General features: G+C 33.9%; 2 protein-coding genes across 2 annotated transcripts; both read left to right on the top strand.

The window, feature by feature from the left end:
• Nucleotides 1-875: 875 nt before the first annotated feature.
• On the top strand, nucleotides 876-8,148 carry LOC135836892 (heat shock protein hsp-6-like). The gene is made up of 8 exons (XM_065351963.1): nucleotides 876-1,144; nucleotides 1,535-1,664; nucleotides 1,769-1,892; nucleotides 1,974-2,297; nucleotides 2,391-2,559; nucleotides 2,679-2,846; nucleotides 2,946-3,092; nucleotides 7,285-8,148. Exons 1-8 carry the CDS (start codon nucleotides 1,052-1,054, stop codon nucleotides 7,864-7,866), a joined length of 1,737 nt encoding a protein of 578 aa, XP_065208035.1. The 5' UTR covers nucleotides 876-1,051; the 3' UTR covers nucleotides 7,867-8,148.
• A 2,524-nt stretch (nucleotides 8,149-10,672) lies between these two features.
• LOC135836890 (heat shock 70 kDa protein cognate 5-like) lies at nucleotides 10,673-16,371 on the top strand. Its single transcript, XM_065351960.1, has 8 exons — nucleotides 10,673-11,044; nucleotides 11,458-11,590; nucleotides 11,666-11,795; nucleotides 11,882-12,205; nucleotides 12,294-12,462; nucleotides 12,546-12,707; nucleotides 12,796-12,942; nucleotides 15,194-16,371. The coding sequence occupies exons 1-8, from the start codon at nucleotides 10,952-10,954 to the stop codon at nucleotides 15,707-15,709; spliced, it is 1,674 nt and encodes a 557-aa protein (XP_065208032.1). The 5' UTR covers nucleotides 10,673-10,951; the 3' UTR covers nucleotides 15,710-16,371.
• The last annotated feature ends 477 nt before the right edge of the window (nucleotides 16,372-16,848 follow it).

The following is a 16,848-nucleotide window of genomic DNA, read 5'->3' as shown; positions in this document are numbered from 1 at the left end:
CCCAAATACCTACGTGTGTTTTCAAAAATTCGTTAAAAATTTAAAAATGAATTTAAACACCTAAAATTTTGGCTGGTTGAGTATTTTTATTTTTTGGGGTAGCCTACTTACTTTATAAAAATTCCCCATTTGTCCGTTTCAAAAAATGTTGTTCCAGTTGGGAGACTTGTCCTGTGAGTGAAATTGAATTACAAATAGAGAACTTTTTAGGGAGATAAAAATGTAAAAAATCATTTCTTTTTTTCATTTTTGAAAGTTTTTCAGTTTTTTACACACACAAAAAATTCTTTAAAAAATGTTCCTACATAAATGTTGTTTGTTCAGATGAGATGTAGTACCTACACCTACACCTTATCATAATCATAATATACTGATTTATAATTGAAAAAAATTCAAGAACCAAGCCGAATTTATCGTAATTCCTTTTTTTTTAAAATCAATTTTCCATTATGGCATCATTTCACATTATGAATGAACTGCGGAATAAGTATCAACAAAAAAAAAAGTAAAAGGGCGAAATGCCTCGATTTTGTCAAATACCTAAGGGTCAAAGGGTTTTCCGAATATGTTCCATCCACCTTGAATTTTCATTTTAAATGCATTAGAATTACGTAACCTAATAGTACCTATACCTATACCTACCTAGTACCTACCTATCAAGTAGGAAAATGTTTTATTTGAATGACTATAGAACGAAATTTTGGCATAACTTTTCAATAAACGCTCGAATCGAATCGAATCGATAGACGAGATATTTTAATTGTGCAATGTATAATGACTCTTCCATTCCTTTTTTAACCTGCTTGCAACTGCAACTTTTTGATAAGGAACTAGATGTCTCTCTCTCTCTGTCTCTCTACACATGATGAATGTTCGATCCCCATCCTCTTACACTCGCATACCTACTACCTTTTTCTTCATCTTTCAGTTTCGACTTTTAACTACCAGTCGAAGAATTTAATTCGCAGTGCTTCGCAAGTGTGAACAATAATTTTTCAAAAACATTGTAATTACTTATTGTTTTTAAACGTTTGTGCATTTATTCAAATTAATGTCACACCGTTACTCGTACCGTCAACGTCTTCTAATTCCTCTCCGCCACCTGAGCCAAAAAAGTATGGATTCTAATGACACGCCGAAAAAGGTAAATCTTTTATTTACATCGTTATTTTTCTGCAAGTATCGCTATTGTTTGTTTTTAGCATCGAAAAACTACTCATAATATCATTAGCTCAGCTCATGAGGAATATTTATTCAAGTATGAGTGGAAATAAGCAGTATTTAGAATCGAGTTTATCAAAATTAAATGTCTTTTCGGAATTTGTAATTCAATGTAAGAGTATAATTTCATGAATCGTTGCCTACAGTCGGTGAAAGAAGGAGTGAAATGAGGCATATAAAAAACTAGGTAGGTACCTATCCGTGAGCTAGGCAACTGTTGACATTAGTAGTGGTGCTGAACCTTATCCTTCTAATTGTATGTAGGTAACATTCGCCAATTCAAGTCTAATGATTTATTTAAATTCTTACACAGGCAGTATTTGGCGTAGATATAGGAGGCATTCGTGCTCGAGTTGCGCTGGTACAACCTAAAAAAGACGATGAGAACGATTTCGACCTGACAGTCGTCAAAGATATTCAATCGGTTGTTTCATTTCTGACAGGTAGGTAAAGGGTATCTCCGAAAATAAAAAAGTATAATCATCCATATTGGGAATTGTAATACAGATATGGTATGTTTGATTCTTGCTCTTGAATTTTTTTTCAGATGGTAAATGTCTGGTTGGTTGGGCTGCTGCAAAAAGAACAGTTGCAAGTCCTTTGAATACGTTCTACGCGACCAAACGATTGATAGGCAGACGCTACGATGATTCTCTAGTTCAAGATACAATGTGAGCTTAATTCTGCTATCAAATATCTTCGTTGAAATGCATACGTATTTTTAATAATGTAAATTTTTACACGAGTTGCAGGAATCACGTCGGTTATAAAATCCTTGAACACACCGACGGTAATGCATGCTTTGTCAGCAGCAACGGAAACCGGGTATTGAGTCCGGCTCAAATTGAAGCTCTAATTTTATTAAAATTGAAAGAATTTTGCGAAACGGAATTGAAAACTATTCCTTTGGAAAATATCGTGCTCACGGTTCCTCCATATTTCAACGATAATCAAACACAAGTTATCAAAGAAGCAGCCTCAATGGCTGGGTTGAACGTCTTGGGTGTAATAAATACTCCTATTGCTGCCGTCCTTGCTTACTCTACAACTCATGAAACTTTGAAGGGTAGTAAAACGTAAATATGCCCTTTTGATATTCCTTTATTTTTCACACAATATTTGTCAAACTCTCGGTTTATTTGTAAAATAATTATTGTACAATTTTACAGTGTGGTTGTTTACGATTTTGGTGGCAGTAGCTTTCACGTTACCGTTTTAAAAATCAATAACGAAGATAGCAAATTTGAAGTGATGTCGACGGTGGGAGATCTATTTCTAGGAGGCGCAGATTTTGATGACAAGTTAACCGATTATTTGGTCACCGAATTGAAACGTGAAGTAAGTTTATTTGAAATCATATGATCCAGACAATTTTTTAGATGTTCTTGGTAGACTAGATTTAACTCACAGAGATTACCTATACATACGTACCTATTTACCAATCTTTGAAATTTCAGACAGGTATCGATGCTACGCTAAGTAAGACCTCCATGCAGTATCTCAAGTGGTCAGCCAGAAACGCCAAACTGGATTTATCCTATCTTACTGAAGTCGACGTGAATTTTTGGGGTATACATTTGAATTCGCTTACTCGAACTTCGGAAATTAAACGTGTATCCTTAAAGGTGAGATTTATCGGATATACCTATATTTTTCCAGTTCACGTTTACTCTCCTCGAAGCAATTTCATCGAGAATTTTTTTGATATCTGTAATTTTTTTTAGGTGACTAGAAATAAATTCGAAGAATTGGTCGCAGAATTGATCGGCAAAACACGTAGTCTGTGCCAAAAAGCGTTAGAAGACGCAAAAATATCCGTATCGGATATCGATGAAGTTTTAGCAGTCGGTGGTACAAGCAGGATACCAAAGGTGAGTGCAATTGAAAATCCAGTCAACGTGCAGTTCGAACCGTCTTAAATCTTATGCACATATTGATAAGGAAATTTTGATTTTTGGTTAGAGGCTGGTCTGAAACCTCCGTAGATATCTAACTAATATTTCAACTATACAAATTGATTTTTTGAGACATTTTTAAGAATTCAAAATTAGCCTCTTTGCGATTGAAGTGAATTCCTAGACTTATTGTGTAAAAATGGTTGAAATCAGTCTGGAATCTGATATCAATTCTTTCGAACCAGAATTCACTATTTATGGCCCCATTCTGAAGCGTCTTGATCGATTTTCTATGTATTCCTCCAGAATAATAAAATTTTCCCACGAGGCGTGGAAATCACTTGGAGGGGGGGGAAGCCAAGAATCAAGTTTTGGCTTATCCCAACCTGTTTCAAGAGTTCATTCATACGTATTTAAGCCAATTTCCCAGGCGTGTTTTTTTTACGGAAAAAATTCAAAAAATTCAAATTTTTTGGTCTGTGGAAAATTTGTAAAATTTGCACGAATGATGGTATCTTTTCTAAATCCAACCCCTTGAATCCAAGTCACACGATTTGAAGTCATTCTGGAGCCTTCAGAGCGATTTTCAATCTCTTCAATCTTTCTAGAATTTTAAAATTTCTCCAGAAAACGTGAAAATTAATGTAGGTAATTACTTGGCTGAAATTTAAATTATGGCTTAGGTATTCCAAGGCGACCTATTAAAGAATGTATCCACATTTTCACGGATTCTCGGATGGACACCTTGAGACTCGAGTACATTTTTTCGACTAACCTAGGTATTTTTATGTCGACAAGAATGTTGCTTAGAAAACACAATTTTATTGAAGCAATCGTCTGGAAAATAGTAAGTAAAATTTGGTCCAGGATAGGGGGAGGGTGATATTAGATTCAGAACTGATTTTCCATCAGTCTTACTGTATAAGTATTATATTTTTTGTCAAAGAAAGCAAAGATCGCAGAAAATAAGTAGTCGGTTTTGAATTTTTTAAAAATTCCCCTAGCACCGAAAAATGAAAGGCAGCTGGAATTTTAGAGGGCGGAGACCTCGATACGTTCCTTTGTGAATGAATCCCTCTAGCTCCTTATGAGGGGAAGATAAGTATACCTACTTGAGGTTTGATTTTTCCTGTCAACGTTATACGAATTCAAATTTTTAAATGTATGGAAAGAGCCTGGTTCCAAACCTACATACCCGATTAGCGCTCGGTGGCAGTAAAATTGCCAACTGCCAATTTTGGACTTTTGGCCAAAAAAGGCAAGAAGTTGGTAAAAATCTCCACCAATGAAAACGCTTTATTTAATGCCAACTTGACAATTTGTTGGAAAAAATTCTGCCAACTAATTGCCAACAGAGGCAATATTTCTGTCAGTTACCTACATTTCATTTTTCCAACTAATTGCCAACAGAAGACATATTTTTGCCAATTACTCTTATTTTCAAAATAACAGTTACATTTTTGAATTTTAAATTTCAAAAATCAAAAATGAAGGGAAGGGTTGCATATTTTCGATTTTTGACTGCAGAAGAGGTATCTTCCCATGAGGTTTCATTTTTCCTACCTATAACATATTACTAAAATTTCCTGACCTACGGGGGGTTCGAACCTGTGTTCTCCTGCACCTAAAACCCTACATATTACCCTACAGCTACCATTGCTACGAGGAGGAATGGGCATAAAATGAATTCTTATAATTTGCTTGCAGGCTCCTGTTATTAATTGCTTTGATTCAGTCTATGTCAGAAAAATTTATGAATGTTTTTTGTTGTAAAAATTCTTTGAAGTGGATTTCTTTAAATTTTAGCAAAACCAAAAATTTTTAATCTAAATCCAGAAATTTTGTTAATTCTACTTCAGAAATAAAATAAAAATAAGAAAATCAAGTTTAAAAAATTAATATCAATTAAATTGAAATTATTTTTTTTTAATTTTTTGAATAAATTTTGTGAATTGACTTTTTTATTTTCATTGATTTGGAAGAAATTATTTTGTAAAATGAAATTTTAAAAATATCCGAGTTTAGCTTTAAATTTTTGGTTTCACTGCAATTTTTTTCAATCCACATAGGTACACATTCAGAATTTTCATTTTGTATTGATTTTTTTAAAAAATTGAATTGAAAATATATTTTCAAAATACCCAATTTTAGGTACTAGGTATTGAAAATACCTACAACTTTTTGAGGGAGGGGTGGGGGGGGGGTTTGAAACTTGAGTGGCTGCTTGCAATAATTATTTCAAAAATTGAGAACATATTTTTGGATTTAGCTTCAGAATTTTTGTTCTTAAAAATTATTCTGCTTAGATTTTTTTGATAATTTGGTTTAAAATATTATTTTAAAATAAATTGTTTCCTTTTTGAAATTGTCGATGACTGTGGAGAACTTTTTTTTTAGAAAGTTTGAAAAAAGCACCTTTTTTGGAGAGGGGTACTTTGTTGGTTAAAAATATTTATTAATCTTACCTATAACCTTTTTTTTTTCAATTTCAGTGATTGCTGTGAATTTAAAAATATTTAAAAATAGGTACCTACCTCGCAAAATATTTCGCATTTGTTCTTTTTTTTTTGCTTTTTTTTACAGAATTTGACTGAGTGTAACGATTTTTTTTTTTTGAAATCGGAAAAAATGAAATAGGTACCTACCTACTTTGAAAGAAAAATTATAGTAAAAATCAAAAAAAAAAACAATTTAAAAATGTTGAAAAGATTTAATTTTCAATTGGATTCTAAAAAAAAATCCATACTAGGTAGTAATTATGATTTTAGTTTAATTTTAAACTTTAAAACCACCATAATATACTAATTATTTCAATGAAAACTTCAAAATTTTAGCACTGAAAAAAAAACATACACTTGAATTCTGTATCGCTTCAACCGAATTGTAAAAAAAAATAGCATCTGTAATGTCTTGCGCAAGCGCATGATGCTGATGTTGGCAGAAAATTGCCAAAATGTTGACAATATTCTTCTAAGGAAGTTATTGCCAACTTTTTGACAATTTATTGCCAACTACAGCAAGATGCTCATGCGCAAATAAAATACGTGTCAATGTTTTGACATTTGGGTGGCAATTTTCTCTTACCTTCATTTTCTATTTCGTAGGTGCCAACTTTATACTCAAAAATGCCAATGTGGCAGTAAAAACAGCAAAAATAATTGCCACTGCGCTAATCGGGTAGGTATCGTACAAAAGTGTTAGCTAACCAAATTGATTTTTCAATTTTTTGAGAATTTTTAATAATTCAAAATTGACTACTTTTTGCAATTATTCAGTCAAAATGATGGTCATCAGTCCTGAAGATGATTACTTTTTCCCAACATACGAGTTGAGCAGAAAAGTTTTATGTAACGTGCTCATTTACCTATTCAAAAGAAGTCTTGAAATACCTGCAGTTTTTTACGTACCTATTTTGGCGAAAATATGTGAAGTAGGTACGTAAAAATGCGTAGGATAGAACAAAAATTTTTCACCATCAAATTTTAACCCCAAAAATGTGTCAAAAACTTGACAAAAAACACTTTCCAACGAAGTGTGTGCGCGAACACAGACCATATTTGAAGCAGTAATTCCTAAAATATAAATAGAACCTTAGTTAGTGGTAAAAATTTTGTCACGAACATTTTTGAACCAGAAAAGGCTAGATCGAAAGATCACGTAAAAATAAGTTCTTTATCACCAGCCAAAATTTTAAGGGATTTCGTGCATTTTTCGATTTTTGGCGAATTCTTGAAAATCAAAGGGGACAAAAATGATAAATATCTAAATCTTACAAAACCAACCCAGAAAGCTGAAATCTGGTATGTACCTACGTAATTACCCTTTTTTCGACTTGTCAAATTGATTGGAAATGGTCTCGCGAACTATTCTGAGCAGTTCTACAGCCACCAGCATATTCTTGTAAAAAATGTTAGCTTTCTAGGTTGATTTGGTAGAATTCAGATTTTTTCCATTTCTGGCCCTTTGATTTTTTTAAATTCACCAAAAATCGAAAAATGCACTACAACTCCTAAAATCTTGACTGGAGATATATTTTTGCATAATTCATTCTATCTAGGTTTTTGCAGTTCAGAAATTTTCCCTCGTGTAAATAGCTGCCATGTCATAACTGATACTTAAGTGATTTGCATCTAGATGAGTAGGCACCTAATTGTTTTTTGCATTTTAGGTACAAGCCACTGTTGAAGAATTTTTTGGTAAAGCGCCCGCTGGAAGTGGAAGAATGGGTAAGGGTATCAATCATACCAACGCCGTTGTAGCCGGAGCAGCCTTTCGAGGCCACATTTTAACATCAGAAATTTCCAACGAACAACAACCTGCACCTGCTCCGTCAATCAGTATTCCAAAATTTGTGAAGGAGACTGATGTATTCAATTTTGTAACCGCGGATGATGGTGATGGCGATCCGGAATCGATTCTCGAAAATTTAAAAGAATCGGAGTATTTTGACATGTATACGACAGAACACGCGGAAACGATTGTTTATAAAAAGTGTAAGGCCGATCCAGGACTGTCTCCTGATGATGAAGATGTTAATTATATTGCAGTCTACGAGATGGTGATGGATGCAAGAAGAGAATCCGGATGCGACGAAATACCCCAAGAAATAGAAGATAAGATTAACTTGATGAAACAGAAAAAAGATGAATTCGTGGAAAGAGTACTAGCCCGTAGCATGTTACCATCAGCAGACATGACTAAATGGATGTTACAGTTTAAACGGTTCCTAGATATTAAAAATCCGCGATGATTGTTGTTCTTTGGAGGAGATTTTGGAAAACATTTTTAAAATCCATTATATTTTGAATGATTTTGTTTCCGAGCGTCGTTGTTGATCAGAATAATTTCAGCTAGGAGATTCCGCGAGTACCTACAATTTTTTAATGAACGGTTTATACTGTAATTTTGTTAAATTCATAAATAACATATAGTTACCTAAGTATTTCTGTTTGCATCATTTTATATATTTTTTTTCATTTTTTTTTTTCATTTCCTAGTCTCTTTTCTATAAAATAAAACCGATTTTATCCAATTTTTGTTTTTTGTTTTTTTGTTATAAATATTTTATTTTGATGGTATTACCAACTTCTTTTAAGAGGGGAGTTTCAACTGGCAGAAACATTGAACTGGACCACAGCATGATCGAAAAAGCTTGCAAAAATAAATTCACCACTAATCAATATTTCAGGAGCTAAAGTTCATTTTTAGATTTTTAGTTAGGTAATTTTTAAAGACTGAATTGAGATCAAAAGTTCAAAAAAAATTACAATTTCACAATATCTACCTCTGAGAAAGCTGAAATTTTGTATGCATACACCTATTTTCGACGTTTCCTATCGATTGAAAATGGTTTTCAACTGTTTTGTGCAGTTCTGGAGCTCCCAGAAAAATTTTTAAAGTTGAAATTTCCACAAAATTTTACGAAATAAAATAAATTCACTTTGGCATTTTATATGATTGAGATTGGATATTGTTAGTGACCCACTTTACTGATTGCATGCAATTTTTTTCGAAATCGTGCCTATCAAATCGAAACTGCATTTTTCAGTTTTTCCAACTGCACTTTCATAGTTGAAAATTTGACAAATTCACTCTTCCTGTATCGTTTGACAAAAAAAATCTGCAATTCGGTTTACACTCTAAAAACATAATGAGTCAATGTGTATGGCGTTTTTTGGAAAACTATATACTTAGATTTTTCAAATTTCTACTTATATGTAGAGGCTCCAGAAAGGGCTTATAACCAGCTTTAGTCAACCTATAATGTTTGATCAAAATATAATCACAGAGATGGTACGTTTGAGCTCATGAGCGATGGATTTCATTTCGATTTTTTTTGTAACAAATTCCAAATCTAGAACAAAAACTGCTAAATTAAGTTAGGTATCTGAAAGACCAAAAATGAGATGTAAACCGAATTGGGTGATAATCATGATAATGTTATTTACACAATCTGTATCTATTTGAAAATGAAAAGCAGCAGCTGAAAATTGGTCCCATATTTTCAAAATTTTTCTTTGCCGGTTCAAATCCAAAAATGTTTTCCTACGATTATTTTTTGAAAAAAAAAAAATCAAGAAAACATGTTTTGCGAACGCATGAAGAAATTTTGATAGCAAAATTGAAAAAAAACATACTGAAGTACCCTATTTACTTTACTAAATTTTCAACAATTGAATTTCACAAGTTTATTACTTTCAAATGTCTCACCACTTCAAAAAAATTAATTTAAATTTTTTTTCTTTCCAAATGTTGATTTAAAAAAATTAAAAATGATTTTAAATCACCTGAAATTGTGGCTGGTTGAGTACTTTTGGGATTCTCTATAAATTCCTCTTTGTCAGTTTCAAAAAATTATGTACCTGTAGGTAGACTTCTCCTGTATCAGAGTGAAATTAAATAACGAATATGGGAACTGGGAAGGCATAAATTATGCAAAATCACGTTCATTTATTTGTATTTCTTTTGGGAGGGCAATGGGCAGGTTGGGGTTAGGTTGGAGGGGTAGGTTGTGTGGTTGGGTATTATTTTGGATATAGCTATCACGAGAAGAAAAATTTTCATTCAAAATTAGCCAGTGATCACTACAAGGATATAAAAATGGGAAAAATCATTTATTTTTTTTTCTATTTTCGAAAATCTTCTCTAATCGATTAATAATGGTTTTTAACTGTTTCGAGCAGTTGTGGAGCTCTCAATAAATTTTTGGAAGTTGAAAATTTCCACAAAATTTTACGAAATGAAGTTGAAAAGCTATAATTCTCTAAAATAAGTCTTCAATTTCAATGTTCTGCGTTTACTGGAGTTGGTTTCAGGCCGTTCTAGAGCCTCTGGCGACTTTCTCAAAATTTCAGTTTTCCAAAAAAAAAAAACGCCATAAAATCTATCCAAACTAACATTGGCACAAATACTTGGGATTGGCGCTTGTCAGCGATCCACTTGACCGATTACTTGTCTTTTTTTGAAATCGTGCCTCTCAAGTAGGAACAGCATTTTTCAGTTTTCTCTCCAGCAATGGAAAAATTCACTGTACCATTACCGTTTGGCAAAAACATCAGAAATGCGGTTTACCCTCTATTAACATGCCGAGTCAATTTCTAGATTTTTCAAATTTTCGCTGGAGGATCCAAAAGGACTTCAAATCAGCTCCAGTCAACTTAGAAGGTACGTCAAAAATGGCTAAAATCTTCGATTTTGACTAATTAGCATCGAGAAATTTTCCAAATACTTACGTTTCATTCGCCTTGAATTGTAATTTGTAAACATACCTACCTATAGTACCTACTACCTACTTATGTACCTACCTACATATCAGAATTAGTTAGCTCTAGCTACCTAGAAACCTAGACCTACGAAAACGTTTTATTTTAATGACTATTGAACGAGATTTTCAGCTCGATTATTCATTTTCAATAAACGCTCAAATCGAGTCGATAGATGAGTAACAGGGATGCGTGTAGTAGACTGCGCTAGAAAGTTACTGCTACGTACTCGTACATGATGCATTTTTGTACTAATGATCCTCGAGCTTTGAATTTTACTGTCATGTCTGTTGTCTTATCTCTCTTCCATTCCTCCTTTAACCTGCTTGCTTCAACTCAACATTTTGATACAGACTTGGATGTATCTCTCTATACTTACTGTTGAATGCTCCCCACCCTCCTACACTCTCATACCTTTCTCAGTTTTTCTTCGCCTTATTCGGTCTCGACTTTCAACCACCAGTCGAACAATAATTCGCAATTCGCATTAGATAAATATTGTGCTTCGCAAGTGTTGACAGTAATTTTTCAACACATTGTAATTGTTTTTGAACTTTTGTGCATTGATTCATTATGTTACATGTTGACGAGTACCCATCAACATCATCTGATGATTCTCCTCCACCTGAATTAAAAAATATGGATTTCGATGACACGCCGAAAAAAGTACGTAAATCTGTTTGAATCATCTTTTTGGTTTAATTATCTTGTACCTATTCTGAACGACAAAGCGATGGTTATTTTCGTTTTGAGCATCGAAAAACTCCTCAATGGCATTAGCTCAGCTCATCATGAGGAGTATTTATTCATGTTTCATTTCACACCATTGCCATAATATGTTGCTGATAGGCAATTGTGAGTGAAATTGACATTATTTAGAATCGATTTATAAAAATTTACAGTCTGAGATTCAGTTTTAGGAATCTCGATGCCTATGGTTGTTTACAGTCAGTGAAAGATGTAGAGAAATTAGGCATAAAACACTACCTACTCATGAGCTAGTCAAATCCTTCTAATTGTACATGTGTAATCTTCACTTGGTCAAGTCTAATCATCTATGTATTTGTATTCTTACGTAGGCAGTATTTGGCATAGATTTAGGCGGAACTCGCACCCGTGTGTCGATTTTGCGACAAAAGAAACATGCTGTAGAAGGCGATTTGGAACCGATAGTCATCAAGGATATTCCATCGGTTGTTTCTTTTCTTAAAGGTAGGTACTGGCCACTAGGTATTTAATCAAAATGAGAAAGTATTATGTTTGATTCTCCCTCGTGGATTTTTTCAGATGGTAAATGTCTGGTTGGCTGGTGTGCTGAAAAAAGAACAGTTGCAAGTCCTTTGAATACATTCTACGCGACGAAACGATTGATAGGCAGACGCTACGACGATCCTGTCGTTCAAGAAACTATGAAAGCGTAAATTCTACTCTCCTCTCAATATCTCTATGAAAATGAGTAATGCTTAATCATCTACAGAAATACTGTTGTATTACAAATTGCAGGAACCGTTGTGGTTATAAAATTCACGAATACACCGACGGACATACCTGTTTTCTAAGCATCAATCGAAATACAGTTTTCATTCCAGTTCAAATAGAAGCTTTAATTTTACTCAAAATAAAGGAACTTTGCATAAGTGAATTTAATAGCATACCTGTGGAAAACGTTGTGCTCACTGTACCGCCGTATTTTAACGATAACCAAACACAAATTACCAAAGAAGCAGCCTCAATTGCAGGATTAAATGTGTTGAGTGTAATAAATACTCCTGTTGCTGCCGTCCTTGCTTACTCTAAAAGACATGAAACTTTGCGTGATAGCAAAACGTAAGTGTATCCTTTTTTTAAAATTCGTTCGATTATCTATTCTGATTTTTCGGTTCACACTCTGAATCATTTTTGGGATATCTTTCAGTGTTGTTGTTTACGACTTTGGAGGCAGTACCTTTCATGTAACAATTTTTAAAATGACCGAAGACGCTACCGATCCTGAAGTGTTATCTACTCAGGAAGATTTATCTTTAGGCGGAGATGATATTGATAAAAAGTTGGTCGATTACTTAGTCACCGAATTGGAAAGTCAAGTAAGCTGATTGCAGTCAGTGGTTCCATAATGGATTACCTACCTACCTCGTACATTTACTTACGCGTATTTTTGAATTTTCAGATTGGAATCAATCCCAGGCTATTGGCGACCTTCATGCAATGTATTAAATTGTCGGCCGAAAATGCTAAAATAGATCTGTGTGCTTATCCCGAAGTCGACGTGAATTTTTGGGCTATTCGTATCCCTGGTCAAGATCCGCGAGTTGAACGAGTAACCATTAGGGTGAGAGGATTTTGTTACCATCGCGATACCTACGTACCTATATTACTTCAATGTGATTTTAACGAGATTTTTTTGTACGTCTGATTAGGTGACCAGAAACAAATTCGAAGAATTAGTCGCAGAATTAATCAATAAAACGATTGGTTTATGCCAAAAAGCGTTAGAAGAAGCCAACATACCAAAGTCAGATATCGGTGAAGTTTTAGCAGTCGGTGGCACATGCAAAATACCAAAGGTGGGTATTAGTGCAAAGGTCAATGTACTTACAAAAAGTGCTTCGGAAATTACATTTTGTTGGAATTTTGGTGGTACGAAAAATTAATCGGGCTTTTTGTTGATATCATATGGATCTGAATAAAAGTCAGAAAAGATGTATGTACCTATTTTGATTAGCTTAACTGGGCGCTCTTATCCTCGCATCTCTGTACATGTTTACTTTGATTGGGCGGTTGCACGCGTTTGTTTGGACTCTTAAGGTCACTTACCTTCCTGTATAGGTTCTCAAGGTCGCCTGTCTGACCTCTCAAGGTTGTCTGAGTGTATGTCTGGCTTCTTGTAAGGCCGTTGACCCGCCTGTCTAACCTCTCAAGGACGGTTGTTCGACCTCTTAAGGGCGTTGACCTGTCTCTCTGGACTTTCAAGGTCACTGATCTACCTGTCCAGGTACCCAAGTTTGTCTATCAGCCCATATCATCATTCAAGTTCATTGACCCTTCTGAATAGCCTTTCAAGGGCACCTGCCTACCTGTCTAGCATTCCACGATCCTCTATCTGTCTAGTCTCTTAATGTCATTAACCCAGGTATATAAGGTATATTTGATCTCTCATGGTCAGTGACCCATCTGTCTAGCTTTTCAAGGTCATATTGTCGCCTCTCTATCTTCTTAAGGTCATTGTCCCGTCTTTCTGGTCTTTCAAGGTCACTGACCTACCTGTTCAGCTTCCCAACCGTGTCTATCGGCTCGTATAACCATTTAGGGTCACTGTCCCTTTTAAATAGCCTCTCAAGGTCACCTGGCCACATGTCCAACTTCACAAGGTCTTATATCTGTCTGACCTTTTAAGGTCATTAACCCAGTTTCCAATTTTGTCTATATAAACACATAGAACTGTTTAAGGTCACTGACCTTTTGAGTATCCTCTCAATGTCGTCTGTCTGTCTGGCATTTTTACATCATTAACCCATGTGTCTGAACTTTTAAGGTCAGTTACCCACCTGTTAAATATTCAAGGTCGTATGTCTATCTCTCCATCTTCTCAAGGTCATTGACCTGTCAGTATGACTTCCCAAGGTCGTCAGGCAGCTTGTATGGTGTATGTCTATCTCTCCATCTTCTCAAGGTCATTGACCTGTCAGTATGACTTCCCAAAGTCGTCTGGTAGCTTGTATGGTATCTTAAGGTCATTGACTTTTCTGAATGTTTTTTTAAGTTCACTGATCTGCCTGTTTAGCCTCTCATGGTCGTCTGTCTTGCAAAATTTTGCAAAAGTAATTTTAAAAACTTAGTGTAGTAGAAATTTTTGATTTTGCTGCCGGGATTTTCACTCATTTTGATAGTCACCTGACCCTTTTTTTTTAAAAAAAGCCTGTAAGTTGTGACTGAATTTCGAGCTCAAAATACTTACAAAATGCTTGAAACAAGCTTTGTTAGAAAGTTTTAATTTGCTACTGAATTTTTCACCCATTTTTGTTTGTTTTACTTGTAATAGTGGTTAAAATGTTTCAAAAATGCTGAAAAAACATTTTGGTCAAAATGAATTACTTATTTGGATTTTTCTCAAAATTTTAAGCCATTTTGATTGGTCACATGGCACCTTCTTCAAATACTCCTCATAACTGTGACTCGGTTTGAGCTAAAAATTCTTCTGCCCAAAAAGAGCTTCGATAAAATTTTTGACTTTTCGCATAAATTTAAGATTTTTACCCATTCCTATAGGTTTTTATGGCTCAATTTATTTTGGGTTCAAAATTCTTCAAAAATGCAGCTCCAAAAAAGATTTTTGTAGAAATATACGATTTTTTTCTCATTTTGACAAATTTGATAGGTTACATGACACTTTTTTCAAAAGTATCAAAAATCATCACCCAATTTGGGCTTAAAATTTTTAGAATGTTGGCTCAAAAAAAGTTTGACGGAAATTTTTGAGATATGTGCTGAAATGTTTACACATTTTGATAGGTATATCCCATACCACCATGTCACCTTCATCAAAAACTACGACTATTATAGGATCCCAATTTTGCACTCAGAGTTCTTCAAAAATGCTCAGAAAAATATTTTAGTCAAAATATTTGAATTTTTCTTGGAATTTTTTACTTATTTTGGGATTGTTTATTCGTTTTTATAAAAAATTTTGGGAGAAGGAAGAGGAGCTAGGCTTCAAAATTTCACTGCGCCCATGTACGAATTGAATCTTTTTAACCCTATAGGTATTATTTTATAGGTACGTATCTACAGGGTACATAATTGTTTTTCGCATTCCAGGTACGAACCACCATTCAAGAAATTTTCGGTAAGGAGCCCATTGGAGGTGCAAGGGACATTGATCGTGCCAACTCTGTGGCAGTCGGAGCAGCCATTCGAGGCCACGTTTTAATACCTGAAATTCCCAACGCACAACAACCACCAGATCATGTAATCAGCGTTCCAAAACCTGTAACGGAGGATGAAAAATTCAATTTTCGAATAATGGACGATGATCCAGATATGGATGCGATTTCAAACAACTACGTACGATCAAAAATATTGTCGATATTCACGGAGGAAGAAGCGGATTTAATCGTTTTAAAAAGGTGCACGCCCGCTCCGGGAAATCCTCCTGATGATCAAGACGTTAGTTTTATTACATCTTACCAGAGGTTAACAAAAATGAGGAGAAGTAGAGAAGTGCGCCTAAACCAAGAATTAGAAGATCAGTTCGATCATTTCCGACAAGGCAGAAATAATTTTGTGGAAAAAGAATTGATTCGTATGTGTGAAGAACGGTCTCCACCTTCTTGACTGATATGATTCTCCGCTAGCTCTGGAAAATTTTGAATTTTACTTCGATGATTTGAATTTGGGAAATCAACTGCTTCGTGTAAAAAGTTTACTATATATGGGTACTGCGATGGTTAACATTTTTTTTTTTGAATATTGAAAAACTTTTTTTAAATCGGTCTACATAATATTTGTTTTTTAAATAATTTTATTTCGAATCAACGTTGTTGCTAAGAAAATTCGATGTGTTACTTATGTGTGCTCAATTTTTAATCAACACTTCTTTGTGATTTGAATTTTAAATTGTTAGTACCTATCTATTATTCTTAATTGTACAATGATGGAAATGTTTAAGTTTACTGTATGGGTACTGCGATGGTTGACATTTTTTTTTTTGAATATTGAAAAACTTTTTTAAAATCTACATTAAGTTGTATGTATTTTAAATGATTTTATTTCGAATCAACGTTGTTGCTAATAAGATTCGATGTGTTACTTATGTGTTCAATTTTTAATCAACACCTTCTTTGTGATTTGAATTTTAAAATGTGAATAACTACTTCTTAATTGTAAAATGATGGCAATGTTTTGATAATTTTTGTAACTCGAGAGTCGAGACTCGAGCTTTACCAAATGTACAAAGTGAATTTTTATATCTTAAATTATTATTTTGATTTTGATAATGTTGTTTTTTATTTTCAAAGAGGTTTTGGTATTTTTCTTCTCAAACTGAATGTGTGAGAAGGTTCCGTAATATCACTCATCATAAGCTGTGAATATTCGTGCTTTCATTGATGTTTTTGAGTAGGTACCTACCTATTTCTTGCAAATAACTATTCTTGAGAAATAATACCTACTTACTTCAGAAAAAATTTGTTAAAAAACTAAAAGAACTATAAAAAAAATAGATACCTTACCTACTCAAAATCAGCCAAAGAATTCGAATGGGATTTTTTTTTATTTTAAAAAAAGAAACAAATCCTTACCATTTCCATTTTAAATAATTGGAACAATAATTATGATTACACAAATCCTTTATTGAGGGTGATAATTAGTACCTGATATACCTACTCGTACATAAGAGGAACGTAGGCATTCTTTTTGAATTTACATACTTGAGTACACAAATAAAAAATTGAACAACAAATTTTCACATTGTG

Source organism: Planococcus citri, chromosome 2 (genome assembly GCF_950023065.1).
Source record: "Planococcus citri chromosome 2, ihPlaCitr1.1, whole genome shotgun sequence".
In the NCBI taxonomy this organism is placed as follows: Eukaryota; Metazoa; Arthropoda; class Insecta; order Hemiptera; family Pseudococcidae; genus Planococcus; species Planococcus citri.
Note: the sequence above shows the minus strand (reverse complement) of the source record. Positions and strands in the feature narration are given on the sequence as shown.